General features: G+C 30.7%; 1 protein-coding gene across 4 annotated transcripts in view; it reads left to right on the top strand.

Moving 5' to 3' along the window:
- Positions 1–1,101: 1,101 nt before the first annotated feature.
- Positions 1,102–17,720, top strand: part of LOC107450876 (purine nucleoside phosphorylase) — a 59,530-nt gene continuing 42,911 nt past the window's right edge. Inside the window, exon 1 of one of the 4 annotated variants that reach the window (XM_071181937.1) lies at positions 1,102–1,278. In XM_071181937.1, coding sequence (XP_071038038.1) covers positions 1,217–1,278 — 62 coding nt within the window. In that variant the 5' untranslated portion in view covers positions 1,102–1,216. Of the gene's footprint in view, positions 1,279–4,165; positions 4,590–11,770; positions 12,012–17,720 lie in introns of those variants that run through there. The other 3 variants (XM_071181935.1, XM_071181936.1, XM_071181938.1) reach the window with 3 other exon arrangements.

Genomic DNA, 17,720 nt, shown 5'->3' with positions numbered 1-17,720 from the left:
AAAATTTGCTTTTAAGACTTTGCTAATGAAAAAAAGATTTAAAGATTTCCGATACATTTAATCGTCAGGATTGAAGAGCATTCTGAAAAAGGACTGAAAACTTGTTTTTGGGACATTTATAAATGAAGAAGATTTAAAGATTTCGGATGCATCTAGGCATCTGATCTGAAGAACATTCCAAATGAGGACATTAAAATTTGGTTTTGAAACTTTGCTAAAAATAAAGATTGCCGATACATTTAGTCGTCAGAATTGAAGAGCATTCTGAAAAAGGACTGAAAACTTGTTTTTGGGACATTTATAAAAGAAGAAGATTTAAAGATTTCGGATGCATTTAGGCATCTGATCTGAAGAACATTCCAAATGAGGACATTAAAATATGTTTTTGAAACTTTGTTAAGAATAAAGATTGCCGATACATTTAATCGTCAGAATTAAAGAGCATTCTGAAAAAGGACTGAAAACTTGTTTTTGGTACATTTATAAAAGAAGAAGATTTAAAGATTTCGGATGCATTTAGGCATCTGATCTGAAGAACATTCCAAATGAGGACATTAAAATTTGTTTTTGAAACTTCGTTAAGAATAAAGATTGCCGATACATTTAATCGTCAGAATTCAAGAGCATTCTGAAAAAGGACTTTAAAATTTTTTTTGTTGCGATTTTTATGAAGGAAAAAGAGTTAAAGATGTTAGATATGTTAAGAATTAAGTATTGAAAAGCATTCGGAAAGAGGACTTTACAATTTGTTTTTGAGCTTTTTTTCTCAGTCGAGTGCAGAAACGCATGTCGGTCGCTTCGATACACAATAAATATGCATGTAGAATATTTTCATATCTTTTTTTTTTGTGCAGGAAATTAATATCCGCATCTTGTATAATTTTATGATTGATTTTTGATTTGACAATAATTCATTGCAGGAAAGTGATAATTTACAAAGCTTTTCACCGACATGCCGCAAAAATGTTTTCAGCGATAATATTTCTTTGAAGTAAAGCCGCTCTTTGATCTTCATTGTTACAACGAAAATATCTATTTACTTTTAATAATAAAATGGATCAAAAAGTGACTCGCAATACCGAATTTTATTGATCAATCATCTATTGTAATTAATTATGTGATTTCTATATAAGATGGTTTTGCGTGTCGCGGAAAAGGATTTTGATTTCTAAAAGTAACAGTTTGCGTACAAAGTATTTCTAGTAAGAAAGCTACAATGGGAAAAAGTGAAAATTATTATATTGAAAACGGGATTGTTGAGAAATTAAGTGGCGATGAGTAAGTATTATGATGTAATATTATTAATTTATGTTTAGCTTCAAAATTGTATTTAGCGATTACTACGGTAAAAATGTATTTTTCAATTAAAAAAAAACTGGGTAAAGCTTCTCTCTCTATTTCTCGTGCCCATGATATTTCCGGGCTGGAGAGTTCAAAAGTAACGCACTAAATAGTTGATTGCAATTGATATAATTGATATAAAAAGTCGAAAACAATTGATATATTATGCCCAGAATCGTGTTTATTTCTCAATATATTTCCCAAAATATTTTGAACTAGATTTGAGCACTGATCAAACATGTAAACTAAAAATAAGCCAAAATAAATAAGTAAATAAAACTAAAAAGGAATACGCATCTTGTACGTACACTTAGTTTTACATAATTTTCTCAAAGAAAAGAAATAGTGACTTTTTCAATCGTTTTAATTGAAATTATGTTACCATTAAAGGGCTCAGAAATTATACTCAGTTTTAGTAATGTACGCAATTTTTTATTAAAGAACCATTTACATTACGCTAAACCTTTACAATCGAATGCTCCCCTTATTGTGGAGATTTTTATATTCTTACAGAAAACAAGGAAAGTTACTTAAGAATGATTATTTCTTATAATAATTAATCAAGATTGAAATAATAGGACAATGTAAGATTGCTTATTCAGTAAAATCTCCAAGGTATAATATTAATATAAGGTTTATCCTAAGGTATATCCTAATAAGGTATATCCAATAAGGTATATCCTAATCCAAAGGGCACTCACTCTATTCTTAAATCTAATCCATATTCCTGTGGCTCATAAATTAATTTTGGGGTTTCCTCACCGCATTATTTTTAGGTAAATAAATCTCTTGAGGAGAAATATTGATTATTTTTTACGTCATGGTCTTCGCGATACATTTTAGTAACCAATCTGTTTTCGAGAAACGGTCTTTATAGATTGATTATTGACACAAGTAGAAGATTTACTTAAAATATCGTGTGTAGAAAACCTGATTATCAGATCAAAAGTCACTCAGAGTGAATGGTTTTTTTTTGTTCATTTTTTTCTTACTGTAAAGCACGCAAAATAAGGAACAATTTAAAATATGGAAATACAGTACATAAATATGCAAATTAATTTCTGAAGACGATATAATAAGTTACGATATATGACACAAATACGTATTTTCTCTTCATAAACATACCTTTTCTTCGACAGATTTGGATCTTGACTTTAAAAATATAATAAGTATGGTACTAGCCGCCTATGGTGCCATGCTTGGTCAACTTTCAAATTTATCTTGTACCACGCATAAACTTTAATGGTAACCAAACCAATTTTTCTGCACAACTGTGTTTAAATATTCTAACTTTTCAATCCCTCCAACGATCCTAACGCGATAAGTAGTTTTAAACAACATATTAACCAATTTTTTTCACCGTTTAACAGTTGCCAGTGCGAAAATACTTTGATTTTAATTTTTACTATTTTCAAGACATTGACAAAGTTTTAAGTATTAAAATTTAATAACAATATAAAATCTGTCCGGTAGCCTTGAAATGACAGAAACTACCTAAGTATGAGTTCGTGACATTTTAGCATAGTAGAAGTATTTCATTTTATAATTGTCGTTGAATAGCCAACCCAATATTTGGGTTTACGTCTTCTAATGTTCAACTTCGTTGCCTAGTAATTTTGAACCCAAGCCAAAAGACGAGGGAACTTCTGGATCAAGAGTTGGGAGAAATTTTGCCTTCCTGGAGTACTTTTTGACAGAACTATCTCGCATTTACGTTACATGGAGAAGAAGACCGCGAGAACTTCCCACGGTTACTCTGACGGCAAAGGAACTCTAACCTATGATCCGTCTACCACTGAGGACATTTCCCGTCAGCACTGTGGTCAGTACGAGCCAGATATGGATTCGTATCGACCAGCCATCACTGGGATTCGGACCAGGCTCACCTCAGTGGAAGGCTAACGCGGCTCGCAGTAGAAGTATAAAAATAATTTCATTCTTAGTCGCGAGATAAGACCAAAAAAAAAAAAATTTAAATAAATAAACTCACCCCAATGCTGTATTAAGCACTCTACTACTTTTTTAGCAGGCCTGCCAACTACTACCTTTTTTGCAAAATATTTTAAAGAGTGGTAGACATCTAAAAACCAAAGCTTTCTGTTTTTTTGGTAATTCGGTCAATATTTTAAAAGTCTCACCATCAGAGAGTTGGAACAAAGTGGCATTGCATATGAACTTAAGAAACTAAATTTAAATGAGTAAAAAATAATACATAAGAACATAAACTTAACTACCGCTAGAATAAATTTGTACTAAAAGCGTAGAAAGCTGGCAGTGTTCCTGTGTTCAGACCTGTTACCTGTGTTTAGACCTTACCTGATAGCAAGTTCCTGTGTTCAGCTTACAACTAATAGACTAGTTTTTGGTGTTAGGGATATTTTACATAGTTAAAAGAAAAAAGAAAAAAGAAATGGAATGAGTTTTGGATCTTTTCCGCTTTGATGTATATAAACTATCAGTCCTATGTCGCTGGGCATTGATGGGCTAAAAAATGTCGTCTGTCGATCTTATTTGAATCGAGAATGAAATCTATTAATCAATTTCGAAATCTGAGAAAGAAATCATTTGTTACTTCGTTACACTTTCACTGAAACTGTAACACATTAAAAATACCTCAACGTGCGTTCATTATCTTAAATTTAAATCAATATTAGAGTCTCATTTTACAAGAAATCGTTTCCCTTCTCTTTGCTTGTATTCTAACTAACTTAGATGTGTTTTTAATAATGTTTTATTTACGAGGTAAATATTGTGTGATAGTATTTCCACAAACATGACCTTTAGTGTGTGTAGTAAGCGATATCGTTCGTCGAACTATTGGAGAGTGAGTACTGGTTTCTAATGAAAGTTTCGATTACGAAAGTCAAGAATACGGATACAGTTACAAGAAAAGAAGCCTCAAGGCTTTGTTTCGCGAACCAGAACCTGGTTACACTTTCATTCATTGAGATTTTGGAAGAGGAAATTTAATCCGTGTAATCCGTTACTAGTTTTTTCGCCGGCTATAAAAAGGTTCTTTCTACCGTTTAAAAGAGTTCGGTTCGTATATTATATGCACTATAGGTTTGGTCTGTACCCATAGAATTACTATTTGTTATTAATTTATTAAGCAACTGAAAAAAAAACCCTCCATTTCTCATTATTATTTTGACAATGAATTTCAACTCTTTAATTGAAAATGGAATGTGTTTTTCCTGTAAAGTTCCTCAGTCGAATAATTTCTGTGTCCTAGGAGACTACACATTCAGGTAATGTTTAGTTCTTTTACTTTTTAACTCACAGGCATTTAACTCTTTTATTATTTAAGGCACTGGCGTTTATCTTTTTTATTATTTAACCTCATGGGTGTTAAACTCCCTAATTGCTTATCTCTTTTATTGTTTAACTCTTAGGCGCTCAACTCTTTTAATCATGGGTGTTAATTCTGTTATTATTTAACCCTATGCAATCCGCGTACTTTAAAATGCTGTTGAAACTTATTTAAAGACTAAGCCATTTAAAATTTACATTGCAATATTTTCACAGAGATGCCAACTTGCTCCGCTTCGTATTTTCTAGCGGTAACGAAATTTAAGTTATTTTCAGTTTAGTATTTTTAATTTTAATTATTTTTTCCACCACTAAATATCAAAAATTATAAGAATCATATAACATGCACCTAAAGGAATTATTTATTTGGTTACTGTTTTTTAAAGTAGGCGTAACTATTCTTATTTTACAAAATATACTAATTAATTCACTACCAGTTTATTAAAACTTTTCCAGAGAGCGGAGCAGTTGGCATCCCTGTTTATATATCATTTAAATATCTTCTTAACACACCATGGTTACTATTTATTGAACTATAAAAATTTTTAATTTTGCAGTGGTAATTATTGATGGCACCACAGAGAGGCGAAATCGGAATGCAAAGGGTTAACTCATAGGCGTTTAACTGTTTTATTGTTCTATCCTTTGCACTGCACGTACTTTAAAATGCTATTTGAACTAATATAGGAACGAAACCATTAAAATAATAAAGAATTCAGTATTTGTATATAATTTTTAAAATTTTAAAATTAATTTGGTTGCTAATTATTAAGGTATAAAATTTTTCAATTTTATAGTGGTGATTCTTGATGGCGCCACAGGGGTGACATCCGAGTGCAAAGGGTTAACTCATGGGCGTTTAACTCATTAATTCTTTAGCTTATGGGCGTTTAACTCATTAATTATTTAACTCATAGGCGTTTAACTATTTTATTGAAGAACTTATAACCGTTTAACTGTCTTATTGTTTAACTCATAGTCATAACGTCGGTTGGAGATAGTGGTCGAAGAGTCATATAAAAAAATTAAAATAGTGTGGCCAATTTACTCCAAGTTATCAAAACAAAATTTTATATTAATTAAAGCTAACAAAATACTTAACTTAGCCATCGTTTCAATTCAGAAATATAACACCCCATCAAATGTAAATATTATAAAATATATTGTTAACATAAAGTAGTAGTAGTAGAGAAGGGCGAGTCATATTTGCATTTTCAGGGTGTCGATAATCAGGGTAAAAAAGATAAAACTGGTAGCCTGACTATTTTTATTGCAGTTTATTTGTGCGCTGGGTGATAATAGTTTCGTAATCACCAATACTTAGTTCAAATTAAAAATTATATAGTTACACTTTTAACACACATAGATTGGATGTAATAGATTTAAAGAGGAAGCAAAAATAAGGTTGTCAAATTAGCTATGCCCAACTTAAGCTACCGCTTTTTATTTTTTTCCATCCTGTTTCTGATTCCATACGAGTACATTTATGACTCGCCTGTATCGAAAAGGTTAAAATATCTGGTTTCATCCAAAAAAGAAACGAAAAATGTCATAAAAATCTTACCACTATTTAAATTTTTATAGGAAGCTTTGAGCCTCCACACGGTTTCTTATGAGTAGTCTGCGCAGATTATTTAAAAAGCGAACCACTTGTGTGCATGAACCCAAATTATATTATAAAAGTACTTAAAAGAAATTTATCATATATATTTGAGAATTGAATCCTTAGTGGTTGACAAGTAAATAAAACAAACCAATTATATTCATAAATTAAAAAAAAATTTAGACATATAACTGCTACCAGTTTCTAATTTTTTATAGATTTCATGTTGAATGGTTCCTTCCTAATAGGTTTATTTTCATGGTGGTCTGATCGGACTACCTACAAAAAACCGTGTGGAGGCTTTCAGTTATAGGAGACGTTGTTTGAGCAATGTTGAGGAAGGCAAATGTTCCTGAAGAATTTTCCAAAGCTTCAAAAAAAAAAAAAAAAATTTGGAAGTACTTTCTTTTTAATCATCACCTAAAAAATAAATGCATTTTTATTTAAAAGTAAAAATTTTAGACAGTTTATATGCAATCTAACGAAATAATTTTATAATTATCACTTTTGTGTATGTATTACGTATAAAAGCATTTAATGATTTGTTTTATAAATTTGTCATAATTCGAACTATATGATTTCAATGAATTAAAATTTAGGTATTGCTGTTGTTAGTTATATTTGTAAGTATTAGTTATTTAGTTTCATTTATGCACAGTATAATATATTTTTCAAATTAGAATATTTTCTTATGAACATCGTGTATTAATTTTTACATAATTTTCTTAACTGTTAAAAGGTTTTTAGCATCGTCTTAATTTATTTTTGTTTCATCGCGACAACAATTTAGATCACGAACGATTTTATATTCGTTATAAACATGTATGTCTAGATCACTTTTGAACGACTAGCTATGTTTATTATTTTTAAGATTACGAACCAATAAATTCTATTTCATGAGAATTATTAGTTTTTATTAGAACTAACTAATTTTAAATGAAGTTGGTGGTTTCTTGATTTGTTCCAACAGAATACGTTCTAAACTGTTTTGTTTGATTATCAGATTACTTTTGAAAATTATGCCCCGGACTTGGAAGCACCAAATGCATAAAAATAGTTTTAAAAAAAAGCAAACTTTTACGCATGGTAAAAATTGTGAACCAATCATGAAAAAAATTATGAACTAATGGTAAAAAATATGAGGCAATCAAGTTAAAAGTCAAAATTCTTTTAGATATTAAGGGCATCCCAGACTTAAGAAATACACGCACGGTCCGATTAATTTACATTACTCTGGATCTGATTATCTAAAAAATAAAAAAACTTTGAATAAAGATATAATAGAAACGTTTTCATAAAGATCAAAAATTATAACACTGTTTCTATAAAAGGACTCGAACTGTCCTTAAAAAACTAAAAAAAAGTAGCGATAATATTTAAAAAAAAGAATTACAAAGATATTTTTATTAGCTTTTAATTTATCATCATAAATATGAACATCAAGAATTTATTACTAGATATCCTTATCTGGAAAAATTAAATATAGTGGTGAACGCGAATTTATAAAAATACATTTTTATTTTCTCACTTTTGTAACTTCTTTTAAAACTTTTTAAGGACATTACGAGCCCTGCTATAAAATCTTCTGAAAACAATTTTAAAAATATTTAATGAAATCGTTATCAGATATAATAAAAATAAAAACGTTTCTAGAAGCATTTAATAAAAATGTTTCTACAATCATTTAATATAAATATTTTTACAAGCATCAAATAAAAATATTTCTATAAATATATACATCTATTGAAAGTGTTTCTACAAACATCTAATAAAAACGTTTATATAAACATATAATAAAAAGGTTTCTTCAAACATCCAAAAAAATATTTCTAAAAACATCGAATAAAATTTTTTCTGCAAATATGCAATGTTTCTATTAACATCGAATTAAAATGTTGTTACTAACATCCTATAAAAATGTTTCTATTAACATCTAATAAAAATGTTTCTACAAACATTTAATAAAAACAATTCTGCATAGATCTAATAAAAATGTTTCTACAAACATCTAATCAGAACAATTCTGCATAGGTTTAAAAAAAGCGTTTTTATAACGATCTAATTAAAACGTTTTTATAAAGATCCATAGAAAAAAACCGTTTCCATAGAGATCTAAATCAGTGAGTTTAGAATCACAAACATCTTGTAGAATTACAAGATATCATTCATCTTTAATTGTTGCGGCAATTTTTGAGTAACAATTAAGAACAAGATAAAGTACAAGATTACAAATAAAAGATAACTGAATAGGAAACACAATTCTTACTGGGCAAAGATTTATTACTCAATGATTGAGAAACTACAGCAGTATATTACAGAAAATAGTCTTGCTTTGATAAGTATAGAAAGATAAGATCAAAATGAGAAAAGTATTTTTCATCCCCCCCCCTTCCAGGGTCATCTTCAAAAGATAAGAAATGTTTTTACTAATATTCAAAAGACTTTCAGCTTATGACTACTTTACTCTTAATTAAATTTGTGAATTTAATACAAGTTCCGCAAAAAGAAACTAATTAAATTAGTGAAACAAGAGTTTCGTGTTTATAATTTATTTTGCAAAAAAAAAAAGATATTTATGTCTACTTAAAATATTGATAATTTAAACTATCTGGTCTGGTCTGTTTGGTCTAGCTGGGGTCCTGAGACCAATAATGGCCCTTTTCCCATTCATCCTGTAATGAGAACATAAGCAAAAACAATAGACAGATTACATAAAATGCAACAAATAATGGCACATGCTAAGGTAGAGAAAAAAGAATGGCACTTTGCCATGGAAATAAGTAGCAAATAATTGAATGTATAGAAAATACATATTTACAAGTAGGGAAATGAAAATTACACGGAGAAAAAATATTTACAAAATATGAGAAGAGTTAGCAAAATTCAAGATGAAAAACGGCAAGATCACAAAAAACTTCATTAACAAAAAAGTGTAAACCCGACCGTCCTTGTTATTGCCACTCGTGTCCGGTTGTTCTCTACACTAAAAATTACTCGGATTAATCTCGTCCTGATCAGACCCACAGGGGGTTGCTCTTTCACAATTTAAACTTTCAAGTTTAAATCAAAATTTAATTTCTTCTTAATTTTTTTTATTTTTTATTATTTTTTTATTATATAAAAGCAAAGTGGTTGTTTTCAGAATGAAATAACCACTTGCTGTAAGCATAAATAAAAAAAAGTACTCTCCAACGTGATTTCTGTGAAATATTTTTTTAATGACAAGAAAATAAAGCAGAGATTGTCTTTAGCAAATAGAATTAGTATTTTTCTTCCTTCTAATGCCCACCAGTGTTTACATTTTTCGTCAATTCAGGCATTTACTAGGCAGATTTGCTGGCCTCTCTTTCAGGGACACCATGTTAGGTGGGCCAACGTTGCTCCCACAGTAAGGACAGATAGTACAGAGAAGAAAAGAGCATCCATGCCTTGCCCGGAATTCGAACCCAGAACCTTTCTGATGCAAGGGCAGTTCCCGAACCCCTACACAGGCCGGTCGGCAATAGAATTAGTATTAAGTGATTTATTTGTCTGACCTTTCAAACAATTGTTTTTTTTTTTATGCGTATTGGTGAATTAAAATCTTTCATTCAAATATATTGAAATATAACGTTTTTAATATTAACGTCTGCTGCCACTAGATAAAATATTTTCTGAAAGTGAAGAAACTCTGTAGTGTTATTGTGAGAGGTTTCATATGTATCAAAAATTTTAAATTTACACTTTGGGAAAATATATTAAATATCCCCCCCCCACAAAAAAAGAAGTCGACTAGATGTATAGTATGCAAGCAATAGTCTATAAAAAATTTTAAAAGTGGCGTAAACTGTTTTATTAAATTATTTATAGGCTTTATTCTTATATCAATTTTAGGAATTCAGTTGAAAATTAAATATTTAATTTACGAATATTTTTGGTCGATAGTAATTGGTTAACACCAGAGCGCGAACAGTCCTAAAAAAAATTAAAAATTAGTATATAATGAAGAAGTTATGCCTTTCATCTTGGTGATTCCTAACAAAAAACGTTTAACCTCTTGGGGACGGGTGATTCAGAAAAGCATTCGTACAAAATCAGGATCAGGACGTAAATAAATAAAAAACGGTAACTTAAATGTAGTCGTTTCTAATTTGACAGACTTACTTTGTTTTTGTTTTAATTATTGTTAGTTTCATCATATATATAATCAATGTTAATTCAAAGTATAACTAAATACTTTTATTTTGAACAAAGTAATGGTGAATTAAATAAATCAAACAATTATAACTCCGCCCACAAATAAACTGCTAAAGAATTACTTTGATTACCAGTTTTATCTTTTTACCCTGGTTGATACGATTTTATGCTGGCACGTATTTGTGATAGTCGGCGCGAAAGGGTTAATGCGTGAGCTTGTTCTTGATTTTAGATGCGGAATAGCCGCAAATTATATGTTGTTCATCACTAATAAGTGATATACCAAGGTCTTTCGTACACAGTTAGGTAACGTTATCGATTTCAATACTCAGTTTGTGGTATTTTGTTAGATACCAAGTTGCAAGGTTTCTTATACTTATTGCGGCAAAATTTTCATGAACAATGTAAACAAGTTGAAATGACTAATTGGGAACTAACTCACTGAACTCAGCAACTGCGAGAAATAATATGATTTCTAGAACAAACTGAAAGACATTAGAATGACCCCGAAATAACTGATAAAACTGGGGGAGGGAAATGCAGGAAATTCTTTCTTTAAATATACACAAAAGGCAGACATGGATGGGAAACTCAGCTACTAATAAAAAAGGGATGAACGAGTCGTAAAATGTCCCCCGAGAGTTCACATGGGTTAATCTTCCGCAATTATATTTCCCCTAACCCCGCCGCTTACCATACCGCGGGGCAAACTTGCATCGCTGATTCTCTTTTATCCCCATAACTAATTTGAAATTTAAATCGAATGAAAAGCGAATTCAGACAAACCTAGAATGAATCATGAAGTTTCAATCGATGAAAAAAGGAAATTCTAAATATCAAAATGAAAAAAAAAAAAAAAAAAATGGAAGAGAACTTCTCTATTGCGTAATCTTAAATTATCATCTCATATTTTATTTTTTATTTTAATATTTTAAAAATTTATTACCAGTATTTAAAACTTTATGGCCTATTCTAGGTTTGTTTGAACTCACTTTTTGTTAATTTTAAATTAGTGATTGAGGTGAAGAAGAATTTGCGACGAAAAGTTTTCCCCTCGGTATGGCGTCCTTTTAAGAAATTATTTCACCAAATATCTACTCATAACTTCTCTAGCTTGAGCTACTCTTCTTATAGCTTTCTTTTGCGAAGCTTCCTTTTCCGAGAGGAAGTTTGAAATTCGTAAAAAATCCAAATCTTTCCACGCCTAAACGTTACTCGAATTCGAGAACAATGAATGCATCTAAGAAAGCGTTTTTGTTTATAGACTCTGGCATTAATCCAAAACTAGAAGGACCTTTTTTTTTTATCCCATCGATTATTGTTGATGTCATAATTTCTCTTTTCCATTTCGGCAACAGTTTCAGATGGCTAAAATGCTCTTGAAACTAACCTCTTAAATAAGTCGCCTATCTCTCACAAGTCAAGTGCGGAGATTAAAAAAAAAATAGAAGAAGATATCTTGTTAAACACACAGATACAGATCACTTCTCTCTGCGCTGTTTCACATTAAATACATCTTCCTAAATAAGTCGAAAATGATTGAAATTATGAAAGGCATGTCAATTGACACAGAAGGAGACGGGTAAGTTTATAATTGTTTAATCATTCAATAATTTAAGTAATTTTACTTACTTTCTATCTATTAAAAAAAAAAAATCATAAGTGTCGCTGTTTTGAGGTTCAAGTTAACGTTACATTTCGTTTTACTGCACAAATACTATAAGACTTAGAAACTTGAAATTAAGATAGTATGGAGGAAAAGAAATAGGAAGTACAACGGAATGAAAAAAAACTAACTTTGGATAATTAGTTCCAAAAATATTAATTGTTAAACTTGTAGGAAAAAAATACCATAAGGGTCACTTTCCAGACCAACAACTACGCTTCTGTAAGATATTTTATAGCGTGGTAGACATTTAAGAACCATAACTTTCAGAATTTATGGTCATTTTGCCAACATCAAGCCTCCCAACTACAACGCTTTTTTCAAAATAATATACAGAGTGTTAGACATTTAAAAACCAACGTTTTCCGAATTTTTGGTAATTCCGCCAACTTTTCAAAGGTCTCCCCAGGAGAGAACTGGAACAAAGTGGTGTTGCTTAGGAACTTTGGAATCACTTATGTGTTTTGGTAGTGTGAAAAGTAAGTTTAAATAAATGAAGAATTATACATTAAAACATTAACTTCGCTACCACTAGAACAAATTTTTACGAAAAGCGTAGAAAATCTGCTTTTAAATCATGTCTATGTCAAAGATGCCAACTGCTCTGGTCACGCCAAAATAATTTAAAAAGCGGTAAATAACTACAACTAAAATATGCAAATATTTGACTTATTTTGCTTGCTTTTTAAAAGGTTTAGTATAGCTTGACTGTAACAAAGTGGTGAATAATATAAGCCTTCGAATTATTTAGAAATAGTGGTGGACAAAAACCTAATAAATTGAATTTATTAAACCAAGAATCACAATTAGTAAACTATCACTCGAAAATATTTATTCTTTGTCCGGAGCAAGTTGGCATCTCTGCTATGTAGTGGTGTGAACAAATAAGTATAAATGGATAAAAAATAATGCATAACATAACATAATCTTAGCTACCACTAGAATAATTTTTTACAGAAAGCGTAAAACGTTGTCAACCGTCACTGTCTACAGGAATATACTACTACAGAGTTGAGCAACTGCAACAAGTAACGGGGTCCTCTTTGTATTTACAATGTGTGGATGATTCCACATAGGCATTCCACGAAAGTATGAGATAGGAGGCAGGCGAAACTGAGCCTAGTAACGGCTCGGCTTATATTTAAGCTTTTTATATGCTTCTTACTACCATTCTATATGCTTCTTACTGCTATTAAATATATTTGTTTCAGTTACCTCTCTAAAATAGTAAGCGACGTTTACGTTAAGTTATACACCCAAAAGGGTGTTTAACTTTGAGTTACATAGTTTTGCTGCACGTTGCATATTGTATTGTTATCGACTTTCTAAAAAAATATCTCCATTACAAGAGAACTTTGATATTTTCTCATCGAAAACTGTAACTAAATCATCCATTACTCTCATCCTTCTGCAGAGGAAATATACTTCCCTATTCGCGATCGCAACGTTCGAGCAAAGAATTGGCTCGAGTACGCCATCTGGGGAGAGCACCGATCTTGAACCTTTCCCCTTCTCTTCTCAGTTGTACTGGAATGTACTACGATATACCTCTTTCTTAATATTTTTCGTATTTAATTGTAAAAAATATTTTTGTTAAAATTTCCACGACGCTATCTTTAAGAACTATGTTCATTATAGTTTTCAATTCCATATAGTTTTCCAACTTAAAAGTTTTTAATCTATTTAAAAGTTGGTACACAGAGGTGATCTTTCTTAGAGGTTTCACTATATCTGAATAATTTTAAATAAACAATTTACATTATTATTATTAGTAGGGCATGTTTACTACTTAGCTCTGCGAAGTCGGATATATTTGTAGGATGTTGGGTCATTCTCTCAAAAGCAATCAAATTTAGTTATCATTAGTTGCGCATGTCTGTCACTAAGGTGCCACCTTCCATATAAGAAAAAATCATAAATTTTGAACAGCAGTATCTACCAGCATGTTTTATTGCTGGTAAATACATACCTGCCAACTTTTTATCCCTTCCATTATGATTTTTCCCACTGGTAATAAAATGGAATTAAAATTTCGATTTTAAGCTAATAAATGCGATGTATTTGAAAAGGCCTAAACTGCAAACCATGATAGTAGCACATATTAATATATATGCTTAATTTTTTTTAAGAATAGTGGTAATCAAAATCATTTAAAAAATAAGTTTGTAAAAGAAATAATAGTACATATTTACTACCACTTTAAATGTAAAAATAAAATTTTACGCCAAATGCGTAAAAGTTGGCAGGTATGTAAATACCTTTCAATATTTAAGAAATATTTATAAATTGATCAAAAGACAAAAATACTTTAAAATTTATTAAAAATTATTTTTTTCCTGAAGTGGTAGATAATGAAATACTTATTATTTTTGCCTGCCCTCTTTTCCTTCTAAAAATTACAACGTTTTTAATATAATGCGTGATGATAGATATGAAGAAATAAATTACTTTTTTTTCTACTTCTTGCACTTTTAGGCGCACTTATTTTTCTTGTTTCATTCTATTAAAAATGGAAAATTCCCACTTAAAATCATATGATTAACCGTCACTTCTTACAACTGTAGAACAACATTTTTTTTTATTTTCCGAGGGAACTCTGCTCAAACAATTTCAAAAGTGATATCATTTTGCACAAAATCTAACTACGATTTCGAAAATAGGGAAAAGAAAGACTGGTCTTGATTCATTATTTTGTTTATGGCTAAAAAAGAAAAAAAAACAATTTTAATCATCAATTTCATAGATTTTATACCACTGGCAGTCCTACCAACCATCTACGGGGTCTCCCTGGCCGAGCGATATGCAAAGCGTGGAGGTAGCGGGTTCGAATCCCGCCATATCCCTGGATGTATTCTTTGTGATGTCCTTCTCTAAATTGTTCTATCTGTCCTACAACTTGACAAAGACTTATAAGCCTAACTTGAGCACAAAAGCCTGCAAATATATGTAATTTCAATAAAGCAATAATAAACCAACTTTCTACTCTTTTCGAAAAACTAGTGGAAGCTAAGCTTATGCTTTAATATTTTATTCTGCCCTAAATAAATATGATTTCAAATTATTTTTTACATCACTACTTGTTACGTATCCCAGCTGAACACCGAAGTCAAGCATCACTGACTGCGTGCGGATGAGTGTTCACTTGAATCAGTCTAAGATGGGACCTCGTGAAACTGTTCTATCTTAAATTGCTCGACTTCGCGCGTAGGTTGTCGGGCTACTGAAGCGGGGGTGCCATCCTCTCTGCAGAGGATCAAAAGTGCGATGGCATGTCTTCGGAATATCTCAGGGATGTTTCCCCGATCGTCGCCAATAGCCCATTGCGCAGCTCTAGTGCGACGTAAATGAACTACAACCATCTCCTTTGTGGTGAGGTTTTGTAAAAGTTGGCGAAATTACCAAAGATTCTGAAAGCTTTAGTTTCTAATAGTGTACCACCCAATAAAATATTTTCCAAATAGCGTAGATTTCCTGTATTTAACGTAGTTGAGATACGACATAAGAGTAATAATCTTTTATTGGCTCAGAGGAAATATTTACTGGAAAATTCCTTGTAGAGATAAAATGAATAGCTCAAGCTTTCAAGCTTTTAAAACGAATCTAAGCGATTCAAAGCATGTATCCTACGCAAGTAACGATAGATTTTTGAAAGCAATTAGCTTTTAAAAATTATAACAGCTTTCACTTTTATTAATGCTGTTTTTAATTTCTGTTAGCAACCAAATAAACATCTTAATCTTTGATAAAACTTTAGTTTTTTTAGAGAAGTCTAACATAGAAAGTAGATAGACTAATGGGGGACAATAAACATTGCATGTCAAGAAATGATTTTGATGAAGTTTCAATTTTAGTATTCTGGTAGTGCACACAATGCTTTTGATTGGCAATAAACTTTACTTGTCCAAAAATGATTGAAACTTATTTTCGATAAATAATAATTTCTAGAGGATTATAAAAGGGATAGTAAGAAACGAAGACAATTTTCGAATAACAATTTATTTATGTTTTCCCTATTCCTGAATTAGGTTACCAGGGGCCATAATTTTTAAGAAAAAGTACAGCACACAAATTATTAAAACGAACCACCCGGAATAATTTTTGATCTAATTATCATGGAACTCAACGTTCTATGACTTAATCTTAATGGTTAGAGGGGGTGACCAACGCCTCCTATAACTGAAAGCCTCCACACGGTTTTTTGTAGGTAGTCCGATCAGACCACTATGGAGGTAAACAAGCTCTCGAAAAAACCACTTAATACAAAATGTAGTAAAAATAAGATAGTGGTAGGAAATTAATGTCTAAAAATTTGTTTAATTTATGAATATTATTAGTTTGTCTTATTTACTTGTCAACCACTATAGATTCATTTCTCAAATATATATGGTAAATTCCTCTCGATTACTTTTAGAAAAGAAATTGGATTCATGTGTACAACTGGTTCACTTTTTAAATAGTCTGCGCTGACTACCTATCAAAAAACGTGTGGAGGCTATTAATTACCTCAAATGTGCTAATTAATTAGTGCTGTCCATGTTTTAAGGTAGAAAATCACGCACAAAAACGTACTTCCTCTGAATTAATAAACCTTCAACGGATTCAAATTTTTGACCCATAAAATATAGGAGTAACCGCATGGGGATTATGGCCCCAATAGTTTGGTCGAACTAGCGGCCCAAAGTTTGGACCCTTTAAAGTTAAGTTTATTTTTTGCATATTTCGCCATATCTCGAGAACTTTTTAATCAAATGGAAACATTTTTCCACCTAATAATACATTTTTTTATCCAAATATTGTTTTATGAAAAAAATAGCTCTGAATAATTATTTTTTTAAAATTATTTATTTAATAATAGTGGAAAAAATGTTGAATTGTAAGGTATGCAATTTCTTACGTCGATTTAAAGAATGTAATTTTACATTGAAGATTGCAGAAATTCTGCGAAATCGGCCGAGAGATTACTCAGCAACCGAATTCTAAAGAAGCCGTATTTTTAAAATTTAATTTCTCGGAAAATATTCGACCCATTTCGTCCAAATTTTGTAATTTTCATTGTAAATTACATTCTTTAAAATGATGTAAAAAAATTGTACATCTTACAAATCAAAAATTTTTCGATTTTTTTTCAAAGAAAATGATAAAAAATAGTAAATGTTTACAAAATTTTTATTTTGCATTGAATTATCTTTAGATAAACGAATTCTCTAATCTTGTGCAAAAATTTTTAAATTTACTTAAAAAGTTCTTTAGATATGGCGGAATAAGCGAAAAATAAAATTAACATTAAGAGGTCCATACTTTGCCCCGCTCTCCGGACCAAACTATGGGGATAGTATTTCCCAAATTGCTACTACCCCCTTTATTTTGGGGATCAGAAATCAGCATTCGTCAAAAAAGTTGTGTTTACGTGTCTGATTTCATAACTTAAACTCTCGTCCGTACTAATGGACTAGTATATTTGAGGTCCCTCTTTCGAATCTTTAAGATTATAATTCTCAAAACGTAAAGATCCAATCTTTAGATCAAAAGTTATTCAGGATGGTCCGATTTTTATTTTGTGCACTAAATTTTTAACCCCCCCCCCTTCCATTTCAATCCAGTCTTGATCCTAATCGCTTATATCAG

The sequence above is a fragment of the Parasteatoda tepidariorum genome, chromosome 6 (assembly GCF_043381705.1).
Source record: "Parasteatoda tepidariorum isolate YZ-2023 chromosome 6, CAS_Ptep_4.0, whole genome shotgun sequence".
In the NCBI taxonomy this organism is placed as follows: domain Eukaryota; kingdom Metazoa; phylum Arthropoda; class Arachnida; order Araneae; family Theridiidae; genus Parasteatoda; species Parasteatoda tepidariorum.
This window is presented reverse-complemented; position numbering and strand designations above follow the sequence as displayed.